Source organism: Pagrus pagrus, assembly GCF_965226575.1.
Source record: "Pagrus pagrus genome assembly, chromosome: 11".
In the NCBI taxonomy this organism is placed as follows: Eukaryota; Metazoa; Chordata; class Actinopteri; order Spariformes; family Sparidae; genus Pagrus; species Pagrus pagrus.
The window spans coordinates 5,055,994-5,075,713 of NC_140195.1; the positions used below are offsets into that span (position 1 = coordinate 5,055,994).

At 44.4% G+C, this 19,720-nt stretch overlaps 1 protein-coding gene across 12 annotated transcripts in view; it reads right to left on the reverse strand.

Moving 5' to 3' along the window:
- Positions 1-19,720, reverse strand: part of hspg2 (heparan sulfate proteoglycan 2) — a 98,609-nt gene that overhangs the window by 66,369 nt on the left and 12,520 nt on the right. For all 12 annotated transcript variants that reach the window (XM_084366346.1, XM_084366344.1, XM_084366336.1 and 9 more), the window contains exons 2-3: positions 1,256-1,385; positions 910-969 (exon numbers count right to left, since the gene is read on the reverse strand). In XM_084366346.1, coding sequence (XP_084222472.1) covers positions 910-969; positions 1,256-1,385 — 190 coding nt within the window. The remainder of the gene's footprint in view (positions 1-909; positions 970-1,255; positions 1,386-19,720) is intronic.

The following is a 19,720-nucleotide window of genomic DNA, read 5'->3' on the forward strand; positions in this document are numbered from 1 at the left end:
TCTGATCTCCACACCTTCAGCTCGACATGAAGTGAATGACATGATGTTAAAGTGGCGACTTGACGTCCATCAACAGGTGAAATCTGATGCTGAACTATAAATCAGAACCGAGGCTGTGGACATCTAATGCAGGACTTCTGTTAACACTTGTGTCAGGCATAAATCCAGCTGTAGATGAACGTCAGCATTGGTCGCTGAGGTGAAGTAGCATGCTGACATACTGAGTGAAAAAAATCACCTGACAGAAACTCTTAGCTGTTTTGCTGTCTGCTATAAAATGTAATGGCAAATGGCAAAAAACAAGACGAATGGAGCAAGAACAGAAGCGTAACAAGCCGCAGCAAAACCACAGGCATGATTAAAGAGTTGGACCCTGCGTGCAAAGTTTAACACGTTATTTAAATATTCCCCCCCCCCGGTTCCTGTGCGGTGTGATATAGTGGGGTGCCTGCATGTAACTACTGTGCAAGTCTGAAAAAAAATACAGGGAGGGGGGCTGGAAAAAAGCGCATCAGTGATTGGAACGCAAAACAGAGGTGCAGCTTTTATTGTTCGTCGGGGCTTTCATGTATCTGATTGTGCTGTCACCTCAGCCGCCGGTTAAAAAAGATGAAAGAGGAGAGGAGATGTTTATGTCTCGGAGACAAAGCTGAAGCCGTGTGTTATGACCAGACGGGCAGAGCTGGCGAGGAGAAGAGGGTATAGCAGGATGTGAAGGCATCATCATTCAGGCACAGACAGAAATCCTGCACAAACACACACACACGCACACACAGACGCTGCATGCAGCCAGTGAACTGAAGTCAGAGTCACAGATGGGGGAGCTTTACAGGGCTGAGTGATCTACCACACATAAACAAAATCTGTCGCCGAGAATTGTTAGATTCACTAGATGTTCTGGTCCCTTACTTGTGCTCTCGGAGACTGGAGGCCATGGTGTGCTTCCGTCATCCTCTCCACTGGGCAGATCTTTGAGGACACAAACACAAGTACAGGGAGATATGGTCAATGTGCAGGTTTCAGGGCCAGAAAACAATCACGTGCTTAGAACGTAAAATCTGCACGAGCACTCTTGAAAACTGCAAGTTAGTGTTTTAATGTCGGATGAAATCATCAAAACTACGCAGCAACATTCCCTCGTTTTCGGGTGAGGGACGGGTTAACAATCCAAGGAATGCATAATGAAAAACATGTCCCATGAATCAAGGGCAGCTGTTGCTGTGGTTTGTGGTCGCCAAGCTTCTATCGAGCCCACCTCCTGAAGCCTCATCGGCAGCGAAGTCCTCGTCGTCGTCTAGCAAGCTCTGAGACGCCTGGACATCTTTCTCAGCCTCCAGGTCTTCTGGCAGAGGAACCTCTCCCCACACCTTGGAGGCCTGAGTCACCTGCGGCAAACACAAGAGAGATTTATAGGGGTTGAAGTCTCAGCGCAGAAAGGTTACACCCAGTGCTATACATGGACCCTGGAAGGGCGGAGAGAAAACAAAAGCAGAGACGGGAAACGGGGCATTGTGATGTGTTTACTTTTGCCATTCATTATCTCTTAGAGGCCTTCTGGAGAGTTTGCATGCAAATAAAAGTCTGTGACGCCCGTACGGACCGAGCTCATTCAGAGATTTCATTGTTTCGCGGCACAAATGTCCGAAGAAATCCGACTATCTGCTGTTTATGTCTTTCTAATCTTAATGGTGGAATTTGGCAGTAGATATTCACAGCTGACTGCAATGACCCACATATGGATACACACACAAGTCCAAGCAAACAATCACACACACACACACACACACACACACACACACACACACACACACACACACACACACTCCACAAAACTCTGAAAGCCAGAGGGAAGCTCAGATCAGAAGGACTGGATGACACAAATCTGTTTAAGTATGCGCTAAACTCTGTCGCCCCTGGGTGAAAAACATCCAGCATACCACAGCTTGTCCTTTACGAACAGCTCTGCACTCTGGAAAAGGGGAAGGAGTCGATCACGGAAACATTATGTCACAGCAGTAAAAACACCTCAGATGGATGCAGCACCGCAGAGGACGAGTTGCTCCAAAATCTGCCATCATAACGTCATTCAGCGTGTTATATGAATGGAACGACATCAGGGGTTTAACTGAGGGATGGGAGTGAAACTGAAAACGCAGCCAGCGCCTGTCTCCGGGCCGCAGTAAGGTAAAATCTCATTCAGCGTGAGCATACACAGCTCCGAGGCTGGAACACAAACCTAAACCAACTGAAAGCAACTGTCAGGTACTGTGAGCTGACATCGGCTGCTAACTCAGGTTCATACACTTCAAAATGCAAAATCTAAATCTCGTACTGTTTTGCCTAACCAAAGTTCTGGCAATGCAACTTCTGTTTTTTTACACCTTTTTTTAAAAACTGAAAGCTTTACTATAACTGCTAAGCTAACTATTGTTAGCACGCACCCTGTCTGTAGTGGGTGCACAAGCTCAGCCATGCATCTATGGTGTAAAAAACATCTTTTCTAATAAGTTTGGGATCTTTGGGCTTCCAGACACTGTATATAGCCATTTTAAATATATTTTTCCATTGTTTTTTTATGTTTTAAAACAAGTCCCCTTCTGTACAGCTCCAGAAATACATTGTGGAAACTTCACCTGACTTTTCATTGACATTAGGGCGAGTAGATAATGTCTGAATTTTCATTTTTGGGTGAACTTATTCTTTAACCTTTTAGATTTTTGGCTTCTTTTGTAAATGTTCCAAATCTACAGAAACATAAATGCTAATATCAGCATGTTAACATGCTCACAATGACAATTTTAATATGCTAATATATTGAAGGTATAATGTTCTCTGTGTTCGCATCTGAGTTTAAGCATGCTAACATTTGCAATTTAGCATTGAACACAAAGTACAGCTGAGGCTGATGGAAATGTCAGTACTTTTGAAGTACAAATTCAAAGTTGGACCTAATAATGGCACAAAATGAATCATTGAAATGATTAATATTCACCAAATTCGAACTCATGTGAGGGACATGAATGTCTGTGCCAAAGTTCATGGAAATCCATCAAGCAGATGTTGAGACATTTTACTTAAAACTTCATCTTGTTGGGACCATCACTAGTTTTACAAAATTCCCAATCAACCCAAGAAAATATTCCTCAGGGTTCCAAGATTGCACCAAAATTCTGGTACTGTACCAGAAGTAGTCAAAACAAAATCACGCCTATTGCTACTCAGCACATCTCAGAGTGAAATGCATGAAATTGTTTTCCACATTTCCTTTTAACTTCACAACATTTTCATTACATTACTAGCAGTCCCCGACAAAGCCGCTTAAAAGGCAGAACGTCCTCTTCTCTCGTACACCTGACAATACACATTCTCAATGAGGAGACACAAAGCTTAGCCAGCCACTCTCATATCTGATCATCTTGATAAAGTTCAGTGTGCCAGCCCCACTGGAGCACGGTGATGGTGTGGGTCTATTATCTCTGCTCTCACCATCTCAGCATCCAGACTGCCCAGACTCCGGCTATAAGTTTAGATACGACTCTGGCAGGATGCCATCCCTGGCATTTCCAGTTGGCATGGCCCGCCAGTTCGTATTTCCACCCAACTCTGTCATGGTAGTTTTCCCATTTAAATGGTTCCAGCTAATAAATAACTCGATCTATCCCCCCAAATCCTCTCTCGCCTGACTGAACACCCTTACAACAACAATCCCGGGACATTTTCAAAAGGAAACTGCTGACTACCCAAATTCTTTTCAGTGGTGCCGACCAGCCAACCATTGGTGTGATCATCTCCTGCTTCCCACTCCCTTGGGATGGGGGTATCATCTGGACACGCTGGATGCCATCTGGCCAAAAAACCCACCACAAACTTACAGAGGAGCCGTTGACGGACAAGTCCATATTTGCACCTGGACTTAAAGCTAACGTGTTAAGCTACCCTTGTTTGAGAACGCCGATTCGCCCTCGTCTTAGGGAGAGTTGGGAACTACATATTTGCTTTCTCACTCTGCTACTGCATTCTAGTTGAAAAAGCTGCTGCGACCTTTACTCTCAGTCTAGGCGTTGAGACACGTCTGTGGTGTTAAAAGTTATCTCTCCCCCGAGATAAAGGTCTTGACCGACTCTGTAATTCTTTGAACTCCACCCCACCCAGAGGACAACAGCCTCAGCAGCTCTCCACGCTCTAGTAACTTGTTGCAATTTCCACTGGCACATATGGCAACCAGGTACACGCCTGAAAAACAAAAGGACGGCAGGCACATACACATAAATATTGTGCACGGACGAGCACACGCATTCCAGCCAAAAGGAATTCCACTGTTTACTTATGAGTTAGCCTGCTCACAATGAACAATGTTTGCCTTGCGAGACAAAGTAGTAGTAGCTCTATAAAACGGGATCAACAGAATCAGTGGGTAATGAGTGACAGGTGACACTATACAGAAGCCTGTGGACGAGCCTTCAGTTTGCCCAGCTGTTCTTTAGGAGGGCCAAAAGTAACAACTGCAGTTCGGGTCCATGAAGAATTAATTAGCGATGGGACAGAAGCAGCACATCCTGGAAAAAAGATCGGTCGAACTGGAAATAACTGAACCGAGATGCTTTAAAGAGGCTGCAACCATCAGTTGTCTATAAATCCTGCAGCTGGAAATGAGATGTCGTCTCGACTACTTAACCGAGCTCCTCAACGTGCACATTTACACTGCAAGCTCACTTATTTCATTTCACAGTCACTGGTCATTAACAGCCAGTCAGATTTTCACGCTTCTTTGTTTCCTGAAAGGGATAAGAAACCGATAACAGCCATTCAAAGCCTCCGGATTCTCCACAGCGTTTATTTTGTAAGACCAGAAGAACAAATGTCTCATAATCGCCATGAGAATGGCTCTGTTGTCCATTTCTCTTGTTATCTGACTTGGTGGGAAAAACTACGCTGAGTTCAACGTTTTATCATTAAACTTCCTATAAATTCTTGGCAATAAAAGTTGCCCATTATTTTGTTTTTTGAAAAGGTTTTACGATGAAGCAGCAAAATCAGGAAATGTTGTGTTTTCAACAGTGAACATGATGAAACAGTAAAATAAGGCAGATGTCTGACAGTACAAACAGGTACACAGGAGAGGAACTAAACCTCAACCTGCAGAGATTCAGTCAGAAGCTGACTTTCCGTCAGTCTTGCACACCCTACACAGACTTGTTTGAAGGGTGCTTGGAGTCAGGGCAGGCGCACCCTGGCCACACTCCAAATGGGATCCATCCTGGGATCGGCTGAGTTAAAGTGGTACTCAAAAAATAAATCAGCGCAGCATGATTTGACTCGCTCAGCCAAATGTGCTAATGGAAAAGCCCCATAATGCTCCCTGACTGGTGCTTGCTTTCTACCTACTGTATGTTGAGATAACATGCACACAATTGACCATATTGATAAAAAAAACTTCACTATTGCTCCAACCTGTCTGTGTCATTTGTCCCAGAGTCCATTTTTTCCAGACTACTTCGACATTAATCTTTTGAAAAAGGATCACAAATATATAGTTTCATGAACTAAATAATATCCTTCAACAGCTGGGAACTGTAGTTTTTTAGCAAACATTCCTCAAACAAGAGGAAATTACATATTAATTGGGACTATTTTCTCACAGATTTGATGCCCTGGTCAATATTAGAACAGTGCATGTGGGATCAAGTTCCTACATTTATTGGAATGAAGAAGCATTTCCCAGTGAATGGTGTGGTTCATTAATGTGTTTTTACAGTGGCCTCTATGGCACTGAGGAATAAGCTATATCAGGCACTGAAAGCTGATGAAACCAAGTGAACTTAAAGTGAGTTTAAAGACTGGAGTGTGGTCAGTAGGGCTGCAACTGACGATTATTTTATAATATTAATCAATAAAATGTCAAAATATTATGAAAAATCTATCGCTTTTTTCGAAGTGATGTCTTAAACTTGCTTCTTTTGTCCAACCAGCAGCCCAAAACCTCCAAAAACTCTTCATTTACCACGATAAATGACAAAGAAAAGCAGAAAATTGAAACTGGAACCAGCTAAAGTTTGACATTTTTGCTTGAAAAATGAAATTTCTTCCAATTGAGGTATTGATAACCAACTAATTCCTGCAGCTTTAACGGCCAGCAGGACTATAAAGCACACCTGATTTGCAGGTGATGGAACCAAACATCCAAAACCACTGGAATCTCTCAAACATATATAAAAATGAAAGTGACCATAAAACACACGCCCACGCTCTCATGCACCAGATGCACGAATAGTTAGACATTATCAAACACCCCCACGCCAGCATTCCCACCCTGGTTACATCTACGTGACAGCCAGAGCCTGTCAGAAGGCAGTGTGAGAGGAATTCTTCGGGGGGCTCGATTCGCCCACTCTGCTAATAAACCCACTGCTGCAGCTGCAGGACGATCTGTGAGAAACATCTCAAAGGCATAACCGACGTGTTACAGACAAAGAGAAGCTGGGCCGAGCTCACACCGGACAAGAGTCTCTCTCTGGAGGGACGCTCGCTCGTGTAAAAATATGTAATGCTGTTTTTCTGATGGGTTTTAGCATTTAAAGGTTTTAGCATTTAAAGCATCGCCCGAGCTCACACGACTTATCTGCTTTAGTTCCCACCAGAGCGTGTGATAGGCAAACATAGAAAGATGAAAGCTGAAAAAAAAAAAAAAAAGGCAGCGGCGCACCGTACTGCTCGTTCCAATCAGTCGATTCAGTTGTGACCTTTCAAGCAAGCAGCGCACGGGCACTCGAGGAAAAAACCTTCGCAAGATGAATCCCTGACCTCCTTGACCCTCCCCCAATCCCCGCTACGCTCTCTTTTACTCGCGCCCCTTAAAGACCAACAATATCTGCTTAGACTTGAAGCAGCAGCATGTACTAAACAGGAAAGGAATGTAAACTGCAGAGGGGCATTAAGTGGATGAAAGCTTGACACGTACTCTTCTCTTTAGGTAGAGCAGGCTGAAAAAAAAAGAAGGAGCTCGCCATGCACTACCAGGCACCAACGAGGACCGAGCTAGCAGAGCCCCAGCACTCCCTTAACTTGACCCGGCCGCTATCTGTGGAGTAGGTGCGGGAGTGTCGGCAGGGGTTGCATTAAATCAAGTCCATTACAGCACCTTGATAATGCTAAAAATGAATTATGTGTGCACACGTACACACAAGAGATTTGGATGCCAAAGGCGTAGGAGGTTTTTCTGAGGGAAAATAAAGATTCCCCTTGTCAAGATAATGCCGACTCTTAACTGATACCACAACCTGATTTAGAGTTGAAAAACACATAAGCTGGATGTGTTGTGAAAGGGTGCTGAAAGAGGAGGAGGAAAAAGGATAATCCCAGGAGAAATGTTCCTTTTTCATACAGGTACAGGAGACGCAGACGTCTGAGATTTTTCACAACAAAACCGTGTCAACAGGACAGCTTTGTGTGTGTTTGTGTGAGAGAGGGACAGAGCCTCCTATGTGTTTAACCCTTGCTTGAGGTGACAAACTGCCACGTCTGACACTAAAACCTCCGCCTGGGCCCCCTGCTGCATAAAGGGCCCCGATGAGTGAGGCTCTTCTGCTCTCTGCAGCTCTTTGACATTTCCACAGGGGTTTAATCCAAATTGATGGGTCGGGGAGGAAGTGGAAGGAGGCTCTCCATTCAGCGGACAAACACTCTTTGACAACATGCGTGGATTGTCTCCTCAGAGCGTTCCATGACGAATACTGTGGGTGCAACAAACATGTCAGGCTTTCTCGGAAAAAAAAGGGGACACGCATAGAGGAGGGCGGGAGGAGTGAAAAAGTGAAGGATAAGCTCGCATTTCTGAGCGCATGCTTGGAGTGCCTGCCTCACCATCTTCCCCCAGGTCATTCATTCCCTCTCCCACGGAACGGCCATGCCATGCATTTTGCAATTAGATTGGTCTCCCACTGGAAACAGGCGCTGGCAGCCGCACTTTCTTGACACGCATGATGTCTTTTAAGATATATTCTGGTAGTGCAAGGTGGTGCAGAAGGGAGCGGTGGGCCGAGGCCATTAAATGTGTTTAACGGGAACCTGCAGCAGCAGCACAGAGCGGCGGGAGCTTTTCTTCTCCGCGGTGCGTGTTATAAAGAGCCAGTTAAATGACTTCAAATAAGATTTTAAGAGCACTCCTACAGTTTAACGCTGTCAGACTGGTGTTTGACAGTTTAAACAAAAGGTCAAAATTTATCAGGAGAAACAGATCCCAAGAAGCAGAATAAATGTTTCTGCAATCCACGGATATGTTCTTGGAGAAAGAGATTTATGTTTCTTTGGGTTTACTTTTCAATCGTATGTTGTGACAGTGGACAGCATGGCGGCACAGTGGTTAGCGCTGTTGCCCCACAGCAAGAAGGACCTGGGTTTGAGCCGGGGCATGGCCTTTGTGTGCCGTGTTCTCCCCGTGGCTGCATGGTTTCTCTTCAGGTACTCCGGCTTCCTCCCACAATCCAAAGAAATCGGTTACTCTAAATTGTCCTTAGGTATGAATGTGAGCCTATTGACCCTATGTGTCAGCCCTATGATGAACTGGCGACTTATCCAGGGTGTTCCCCGCCGTCGCCCAATGCCAGCTGCGGTTTCAGATCATGGATGGATGTTGTGACAGTGCTGTGCTGATGCTTTAATTGGGTTAAGTCACCTGGTTAGGGTGAGGAAAAGTTCATATTTGGCTTAAAAAAACCTGCTTTGGTTGCTATAAAAAACTGGAGATGTTCCAACTTGCCATCAAAATATCTGTTTTTTGTCACCACATACACTTCAGTAGTTTCACACTTACAAATGTTGAACACAGTCTCGAACAGCGGTCACTGTGACATGGCACATTTTGTAGAAATGTCAACATGACACTTACATGTCAGTGGTTTGCAGAAACATCTACTGAACAGACATCATCTTTTTTATTCCACGCATTCGTCTTTCATGTCAATGCCTGGATCATAAATTACCCACAATGCAACCTCACCACTGACAGTTCAGTTGGAGATTCTGATTTGCTATGCTAGCAGCAGGGAGCGTAGCCTCGAGCCGCCAGCTGCCAGCCTCCAGCAGAGACGAGGAGCAGCTACAGAGGTCATGTAAGCTCACTTTTTTTTCTGACTCCACACCATCGAAATCTTATTTCCGAGCTCGTAGACTTCAGCACTAACTGATGCCGACTCAAATGACATCACTTGAGGCAATTAGTCAGGTTTTTCACAGCTTCTTCTGGAGCCACAAAAGGCCTGATACAACTTTTTTTTTCACACATGCAGTCGTACTCCCAACGAGCCGTAAACAGACTTTGATATGTAGATCAGCCTATCAGTGGAGTTCCCCTTTAATTGGTCAAAGTTGAAACAATGAGAGATGGAAACCGTCACTACGCGAGCGTGGAAAAATCAAACCCACCACGCCTTGATGTGATCAAACAAAAAGCTTTATGGTCTGTTGTGTTTTTGTGTCGGGCCGCTCTCTCCATGTGAGGTACAACCAGATTTTAAAAAAGCTCTCTGTGGAAAGAAAGCAGCGCCTCCAGCTACGCAGCCTCTGCCACACACTCCTCTCCCTTTAAACCAACACTCGCTGTTTAGGGAGGCATGTCAAAATAAGCATCCAGCCTGTGCGGACTTGTGTATGCGGTGCAGCTACACGGGGCGAGAAGGGGAGGATGGATGTCTGCAGAGCCACAATTAGATTTTTTCTTTTTTTTTTCTTTATAAATGCAATATGGTGAGCTTTTTCTTCCTCGCTCTGCTGCTGGGATCAGCAGAACGGGAGGGGGGAACTAATGAATCCCCACCATGTACACACATTTACAGTTGCTACATGCTTGCAGAGCCAACAGGTTGCAATTTTGAGTTAATACCACGCCGGAGCCTTTAGCTTTTACTTCTGCATGCTTAATGTATCAGATGCGTTTACACATTCACACTTCCTGCAAGTTGAAATCGTCACAGTAAAAGTATTCGCGGAACAACTGAGCACACATTTTCTGTGACTGTGAACTCATTTCTCCTGATGCACCAACTAAGCCTCTTTCACATGAAATAAGAGAGTCATTATTAAGGAACTATCTGTACTTCAATTTATGTGTGTCATCGCTGCCTCCTGTTTGAATCAGCTCCAAATAGCACAATTTGCAAACCTGTGGTGAGTCACGATATTTGTATTTCAGGCCAAAGGTCACAGCCTGGCGACACCACGACCAGACAGACGGCAGAGCTCGTAAGCGGGCTGTGAAACCAGACACCCCGGCCTAACACCAACCGTAAGGCTATCTCCGATGAGCTTTTTTCAGCCTTGATGATAGCAGAAGCTCGAGACTTATGGGAAAGTGAGTGCCTTTCTACACTTTCATAACTCTAGAAGTTTGAAAGAAAGTGAAGGACTTTATCTATCTATGTTTTATTTTCCAGCTGGGCATGGATAAAGTGATATTCCTCAGGCTCTTTAACAGGTAGCTGAAGGTGTTTTTCAGAAGCTATACTGTATTACATTTTCACTGTGGGTGGGATAATAGAGCGTGAACACATTCCACCCAAACGTCCCAAGGCGTGAAGCCCCAGTTGACACCTACAGGAGCCCCGTCTTTTCAATTATCACCCCAGCAGGGGCCCAAGCAGGACCCTGCGTCAACAGACCACCAAGAATCACTACTGCCACAGCTCGTCCACCACCAGCGAACAAAAAGTCCTGAAACCAGCCCCCTCATTTACACATGCAGGTATTAAGAATGCACACACACACACACACGGATGGATGCACACGTGAACACAAACACTGGAAACACACCTTGTTAACGGGCACACAGTTATCAGCCGACTGTTTCAGCCTATTCTACTTTTTAATAGGGCTCTGTGGTTTGTGGGGAAGGCCAATTTACTGGATTGGCGGTTAAGCTCTTAAAACTACTGTCGCTCTTAGTGTGAGAAAAATATCCCAATGAATGTAAATGCTGGAATGGGGAAAAAACAAAGCAGGGCTAAAATGTTTCACTGGAAAATTCAACCAAATCCTGTCTCACCTGAACTGCATGTCACATCAAACATAAACACTGTGAGAGTATTTCGTAGGAGCTATAAATAGCGTTTGTGTTTCCGGTAACATTTCTGAGAGAGTGACCTGCCGGGAGGAGGGGACTGAGGGGGGCCCAGCTCCAGTTCCCCCAGACGACAGCTGACAGGCGAGGTGCGGACACCGGTGGCAGCTCGGAGGGGAAGAGCAGCTCCGGGGTTGGCCAGCCCCGGCCCGTTTATTTATAACAGAAAGGGACCCTTTCAAAGCACTGCTGTGTCACTTAAGATGTCTGCTTTTCTTCCCACAGGAGATCTCAGAGGGATCAGGCATCTGAGGTGCTCTAACATTAAGCTGACACTGCACTACAGAAACACCTCAGGACAAAGATCGACTTGAGCTTCAGCTGCAGCAAATTAATGCATAAGAACTGTGAGTTTCTGTGGACAAGAGGAGCGGTTGACTTTTTGTTATACGTACAGTTTATACAATAAAGAGCTCCCAGCACTGAGGTAAAACCTACTGCAACTTTAAGCTTAAGTGTTTTATGTTTACATGAAAATGACATTTCTTTAGTTTTTCCAAAGCCACATTGGAAAAAGACTAAGAGGATACAGTCAGACTATTGACACGATAAGGTTGTACTTGTGTACTAGAGGGCCAAGTTGTTGAGCATACGTGGCCCTAGTTTTTGCTGCTGGGCATGAATGAACCAAATTATAATCCAATTAATCTTGTAGATGTCGAGACACTTCATAAAAATCACAAATGTCAACCTCACGGTTAAAGGAAAAGTCAGGGGATCTCCAAAGTCATTATGATTCATCCTCTTGGTACCATGAATGTCTGTGCAAACTACCATTTCAATCCAGCCATATTTCAGTTTGGAAGTGGTGGAGACCAAACCGACATACATTTCTATTCCTAGAACAATGTCGCTAGGGTGGCTAATCAATCTAGTAGATGTTAGATTTTGGCCTGCTAGTCAGGGAAGCAGCAAAGTCTTTAGGATTCATCCTCTGGACACTATGGGTATCTGTAGCCAATTTCATGGTAATCCATCCAACAACTGTCAAGAAATTTGACTAAACAAACAATAAAGTTAACCTCATGGAAGCCCTGGAGGAAACAATCAGGGGAAAACTAATGGCTTCATTCTCTGGGGACTATAAATCTGTATAAAAATTCCCAGCAGTCCATCCCATAGTTTTTGAGATATTACAGTCTGCACCATGGTGGTGAACCAACGGACTGACATTACCGTCCCCAGAGCCATGCTGGCAGTTAAAAAATGATGTGTTTGTGAAATGCAATTTTTTTTTAACAATCTTTTTATAAACATAACGACAGATTCTGCTGAGTTGATTTAAAGGTTTGCGGGAAGTTCAGCTTTAGAGAGGATGTAGCGGCAGCAGCTGTGTGATGACTCTGTGATTAAGCTCCGGTTTCCCAACTCTGATGGCAGCGGCAGTGTTAGATTTACCCTCCACTCTTCCTCTCTCGCTCATTCTCGCCTCAGGACCAACTAATCTGACACCACCTGTTGACTTGGCCACACTCATATTGTCCTACATAATCACAGGCCAGAACCAGCTCAGTCTGTCAACTCACTCCCCCCCCATGTGTATCATACTCGATTAGTTCACGGTTAGACTGTGTGGGAAAAGTAGACTAAGTAGACACAAATCTTCCTGAGTGCGCAGCTTATGCAACCATTTCTGGAACTAATTGGATCCTTGGAGCGGCAACGTATGTCAAGTTTCACACTGAGGTGCAGAAATGAAATCATTTGCATCTTTACAATAATAGATGGCTCATGAGCTGAAAAAGCTTTGGTCAGGGAGAGAATACCCTCCAGGCATCCTGGCCGGAGGGAGCGATTTCACGTTGGTGAAGCCACTTTTCACCCGTTCCCAAGGTCATGCTATCTGGGATGGCGATCTCACAATTAACTAGGATTTGGCAGGGTACCATGGTGAAGCTTTTGGAACGCAGAGCAGCTCCAACATGTCGAGCATCTCAAACCATGAGTTTTTGAGCGGGTCTTTGTCTGGTAACCCAAGATGCACTTTGAGCTTATAACATCACAACAAAACCTGCTGTTAGCTGAACAGAACTCTTTGTTGGGCGCCATCTGCACATCAAAGTCCTTTTTTCTTTTTCTTTCTTCCCCAAACTTTTTCAGTAATACTCTGTTAGCTCTGCCAAGACTAAAAAGACAGCAGCGATGGGGACGTGAGAATACAAATATTCTCTCAGCTGTTTATGCCATTAATACAAACATAATGGGGCTGTAAGAGAAAAAGATGGCTGTGCTCCTCTCCAGATGTTCTCCCTGCAAAGCAAACAAGCCAATGTAGTCTGATGTTGACAAAATCATCAAAGCGAGGAAGGAGAGATGGTATTCAGAGGTTATCCTCGTCTTTCAAGCGCCCCCTCCGTCCTCCTCCCCGTTGGAAATTACCTGACAGCTGTTTTTTGCTAACCTGTGCACCATGAGAAAGCCAGAAGTGGGAGTAGAGTGGGAGAAATCAGATCTGGCCCGGCCTCGCTTCTGAAGAACAGCACAAAATATCCACGGGCAACAAGGAAAGGTCGACTTTCATCACAGCCCACACAGACGAGGATAAAAAGGGTTCTCTAATCAATCTCAAATAACCAGAATAAAATATAAACCCATGTGAGAATCACGGGTTAGGTGCCGACAGCTAACAATTAAGAACTACGCACCACACAGAGCCATTTACAGCGCGTACTTTGCACTGATGGGTCAGCTGAAAAAGATGATGGACTCTTCAGGCATGAAAAACAGCATTCACTGCTGCTGAAGTTCAACTTTTTCAGATTTGAATAATGCTTTGGAGGGTACTCCTGCTTTCTGAGTATGCATGAGGTCACTAAAGCCTCTTTCACACATAGCTACTGGTAAAATACTGGGATAACCTTTGAGGCACCACTAGTGATTTTCACTGCTCACACATGCAGCTACATCCAGGAATGTTTCCATCTTGCACCTTATCGCACATGCCATGGCAACGGGGTTCAGGTTGGATGGGGCAAGGGATAGTCCATCAGATCACACCAGATCTTACCGTTCGGCGGGGGAGGAGCTGTTTCTGTCCAGTGCCAATGGTCTTGTAAGATATTTAATATTCAACAAGGGCGATAGCGTCAAGTGAAAGGGCGATAGCGTCGAGTGAAAGCATTGGCAAGGCAACGGTAAACAAGTCAAGAAACAAGAACCAAATACGTCCTCAGCAGAGACCTGTGATTGGTTCAGTCGGATCACGTGAAAGGGTCTTTCGTCAGACATACGTGACCCTTTACGTGCAATGTTACTGCCTCCGTTGACAATACAGCTATGCCAGCATCTTCCCTGAAATGTTACTAGATCTTGATGGAGGAAACTGGCGTGAAGATTTCAATTCACACATGACCACATGCAGGACATGTTCCTGAACATTTCAGGAATAGGCTGCATGTGGGAAAGGGGCTCGATTCAAGTAGGGAAACAAGCCTTTCAGATCAAAAAGAGTCTGGTAAATTATTCCTTCTGTTTCATGTTTATTTTAAACTCCTACAATAGACAATTTACAGCATGTACAGCTAGAAAACAATGCCACGACCTTTGAAACAACACAAAATGGAATGTATGAGCACTTTATTAACTGCAAAGGCCTGCAGTGCTACAGGAGGGGATGAGGTTACCCCCCGCACACCGGCTCGTCTTTCTCTTGCAGGAAGAAGAATTTAGTCGCAACAGACATGGGAAAGTACTGTGGCCGAACCATTTAAAGTAGTCACAGTTATGGGTCATTACAAATAACTAATATCATGAATGCCCTCAGCTGTTTCCACATTACGTACATAATGTTTTTGCCGAACAATGGCAGTTTACCAGCAACAAACACAAAGCCATTTAGGCATTTGCCATTTCCGTTCCAAATGCCAGCATATTTTCCAAGTCATACAGTGGAATTTGTTCTGGACAAGGCTTGGGAAGAGCGCGCTGTCCGTGCCTTCTGGGAGAACCGGTGAAGGCTGAAAAATTCACCCAGAGGCCTGTTTGCCTCCGCAGTTCAACAGCTGCTGGCGGCTTACATCATCCTGAAATCCTGCTCTCATTTTGATCATGGAAAGTTGTGTATAAGCTTTTTTTTTTTTACATATATTACAATTCTCAAAGGCAGCAGTGGGTCCAACAAAGATTTAATGCAGCAAGACATCAGCGGGAAGGAAGGAAATGTTGAGAGGCAGGTGAAATCTGTGTCAAGGACCACCGCCGACTGAGTTTCAAATGCATTTAGACAGGAGATCTGTGAGGAGAACAGAGGTGGAATTCCAGGGGGAGATAAAAATACCTCAGGAGCTGCGTAGCTGCAGGTATTATGACACCCTCCTCAAGAGGCCCCGCACAGGCGTGGGTACAGGATAGGTCATGGAGTGTGGTCCAGTGATGAGACGTCTTAAGACCTCTCAGGAAAGTCATGTTAACTCATAACTTTACTCGCAAACTGAAAAAACTACTGTAATAACTTGTTACCTGGCACAAACAGTGTTCTTGCCTTGCTAGTCCCTGCAGAACAGAAGGAGCTATGAATTTAATGGCTGTGCGTAGCAGGCTGAATTAAATCCGGCCACCGTGTTCAAAGATGCTTTTGTGCAGGGCTCTCCTCGATGTAAAACTCTGCACATGCATTTTCCAAATCAGTTCAGTACAGTAGGCTGTCTGCTGCAGTGGTTGGCGGCCTCCCCCCTCCCTCACCTCCCCCGTTTGAGGTTAGGCCTGGACAAGAACCAATAAACATTGAAGAAAGCCATGTTTCAGAAAACGCTGTGAGTGGTGGCAGGCACAGCCAACTACTGCGCAGCATTCTGGCACACCCACATCTGTGCAGCGCACGACTCGAGATCTCCTCAAACTGGGTATGAGCATGCAGAGACTCTGAGGATGTGATTATCTGAGAAGATTTACACAAAGAAGAGCTGTTTCTGTTTATGCTTTGCTTTCAGAAAAGAGCTATTTAGCACTTTTGTTTTGACAGCGTCCAATTTTAATGACCAAAAATAGACATGAATGTTTTGGAGCAAATCCGCCCACACTCTCGCTTGATGTGAAGTGACCTTAAACTTCAGCCTAACAAGGGGACTTTCCTGTAGGTTTGTCTTCCATGTTTGGTGAAGGAAGTCATTTATTCCCCCCCCCCCCCGATCCGAGGATCAAGGAGGATCTTAACCACCCTCCAAGAAGCCGATGAGCTTTGCTTCTTTAACGATACCCTAAAGCAGAGAAATGTGAACATTCCTGAAGCCAATTATTAGGTTCGGCATGTGAGAGGGGATCAGGTGCCCACTTTGTCTGCATAAAATTCCTTCACTCTGACTGGCTCTCACCTTCTCCATTCACAGTTTTAAACCCTCGATTCAGACTCCCTCTGTCACCCCTTGACAAAGGATCAAGGGGGCAGGACACTTGCAAAGAACCGGATTACGTTCTGGAGGCCGGTTCAAGGAGAAGGATCTGGGATATCCGAGCGACGTGGAGGTTGGATTTCTCCTGGTGTAAAGCGCTTTTGTTTAGGGCCGGTCAGAAGACCCCCAACCCTATAAATAGGATTAGTTTACCTGTATTCCTCAGGTTAACCACTGGTCATTCCAATAGGATCTCATTTTAGATTCATTTTTTCCAGCTTGTATCTGTTTTACAACCTCTGTATCTATATCAGGACAGAAGCAGGCAGTCACTCCCTTGTTAATGCGAAGGATTTATGAGAGAAATCACTTGGCTAAAAAGTTTAACAAGTTTTGCCAGCTGTTGTTATAACAGTTAAACACTCGCACAAGACGTTCCTTATACTGCTGCACCGCCTCCAACTTTAGAAACAAGTATGGAAATCCAGGCCAGCCGAAACATATCCAAAGTCTCAGAGCAGACTTTGGATAAGCAAACTGAGAGAGTGCAGGATGAAGATATGGTCATAAACGGGAGCCAGGGGGAAAAGCTGTTGGATGGGAGATAAACAGCAGTCCCGTCATTACTTTTGTCCAAGGTCAACAAGGGGCTCAACAAGAGCCTCTTGAGACGTCTCTGACTTTTCCTGCAACATTTACAATTTCGCCGACCTGACGTCTCGCACAGTTTCTTACCATACATGAGAAAACATGCAAAAACATTCAAACGCATCAAAAAAGTCGCAGGCATTTTTAATTTTACACCTTTATCCCTATATTTAGATTGGATATATGCCCATCTAATGCAGCGGCTGCAGGCCCTCACACTGCCCTTAATGGTTTTTCCATTAATAATCACCACTCATCCTGATAAAACATTTCAATATGACTCATGCTTAAAAGCTATGACTGTATTCTGTATTTAGTTACCGACTGTATCAGCCAAATGACATACAGTATATTAACCCACCTAGACTGTGAATCTTCCTGTCTAGACTGTTTCCCTGCAGGGATCATTCACCACTCTGTCACACAGACTGAATAGCAGGTTGTGATGTGGTTTCAGCTGCTATGCTTCACAGATTGATTAAAAAAACAAACAAAAAAACAATAAATAATATAAATATTGAAACCTCCAGCTCGTCTGGTTTAATTGCTCCTCAAACAGCAGGCAGCATTTTTTGGCTATGCTGAAAAAATCACCAGCATGTATATCTGGATATAAGCGAGATAAAGGAGCACTTCAGTAAAGCCTGACAGCTATCCCATTCTCCTTGATGAACTTGGGGGAAGGAATTCCCCCAGACAGGACCACGCCTGCAGGATCTTACGCTTTGAGAGCCAGATAAAATCCCTAAGCTAAATTAAACACTTCCTTTACTTCACGTAACCTTCCTCCAAAAGATACTCCCCAAAATAAACTGCCGGCGTGTTCGGAGCAGAACAATAACTACATGCAAACACAGTGGTCACCACAGTGTAAACAGACAAAAACACAAGACCGTAGTGAATAATTGCGAGTTTACAGGACGTAAGCAAATAAGTAGGGACGGGCGAAAAATAGCTTTTATATGCATCATAATTCTCACTTGAAGGATTATCTTGACTCGGTCTCGGTGCAGAAAAGTCAATAATTGGACATTTTAAAACAAATTCTCAACTGGATGCTCGCCTGTAACAATTTTATAAAACTGTGCTGTAGATCTGAACCCAGTGGATCAACGTAACAGACGTAAATGTTAGCAGTTAGCGTACCCTCTAGCCCTGTGAGATGCCCCTACATCTCCAAGCCCATTTTATTTTCGTTATCTTAATCAAAAAATAAATGTGGCTCTTAAATGAATCTTTATCAAAGTGACTGAAATGGAAACACCCCCATTACATTCACTTACATCTCAGTCTGAACTAATGAGGAACAATCCCACTATCGGGTCGCTAATTGGACCCACAAACCTCTAATAAGGCCTCCCTTTGCAGACATTTACCTTTACCTTTAATTTACCAGAGGACGTTTAACGATCCTGGTCCTGTGCTTTGTTGTAAAAGGCTCCCATTACAATTAGCCAGGAGCGGGACATAAAGTCAGACGTTAACCTGAAAAAGGTGTGTCAATAAAACAGCAGCGCTTGTTCCATTAATTTGACTTCTATCATATTTCAGCATTTATGTCATAAACTTTTATGTCACAGCGTCTGCATTCCTACTGCAACCCGCGTCGTTGATTTACACGGCGGAGGGACACTATTAAACGGACTATAATGTAATCAGGACCATGGATTTTTGTGTTTTGATTTTTCCTGAGTGACCAGTTTTAGTGCTGCAGGGGGGAACAAACCTCAGCCAGATAATTAACTTTAATAACACTCTATATTCACGTACATAGGGACTTAAGAGAGTGTCTTTGGCTTTGTACCAACTACACAACAAACCCGAGGGGCCGACATCTGACAACCATAAACAAAGTCTGGGAGTATCTTCCTCCCTGTAGTTGACAGACAAATTTCACCTGTCCTCATAATTCAACAACAGGCCTTAATTTGAAGGTGTGCTCACACCTACAAAGACATCTGTTTGCCAGGAGTTTATGCAATAATACAAGAAGCCAGGAGGGTTAACCTGGCTATTCATTGAAAGCAGATGTGAAGGATCCATTTCCTACTATAATAAGAGGTAATTATAGGCAAGGGGCCTCTGTGTGTTCGTGTGAAAATACGCCGAGCTCCGGTGGTTAATCAGCGAAGTGAACCAGTCAGGTATACGAGGGGAGGCAGTGAAACTAACTGCAGTCGGCTCTACGTGTGACTCATCGCTGTGCTAATGCACAAGCCAGCACAAGCCAGTTCATGACCTCTGAAGGAAAAAAGAGCAGAAAGAGGATCGTTGAAGAGTCAGCTTTCACCAGTCAGGTTACATCACTCCGTCTGACCTCGCTGACAGGTTTTTATGGTAAAACTTTGCTGTGTCAGACAATGAGCAATAACATTGCTTCCCTTTTTGTATACATGAATAAAAGTGTTGTAATAAATTACATTATAATTTCTTTTGCTTGCGTTTTTTTCATGTGAACTTGAAGGTATTCACATCAGCCAACTCTCATTCCTCAGCTTATTTCCCAGGTATTCCTGCCCAGGGGGGCTGAATTAGAGCAGGATGAGCCATGACCGACTGCAAGTAAAAGAAATGCTTATGTTTTTGATTCCACCAACAATCTTTTGCCACGTATCAATGCAGCTTCCACATTAGA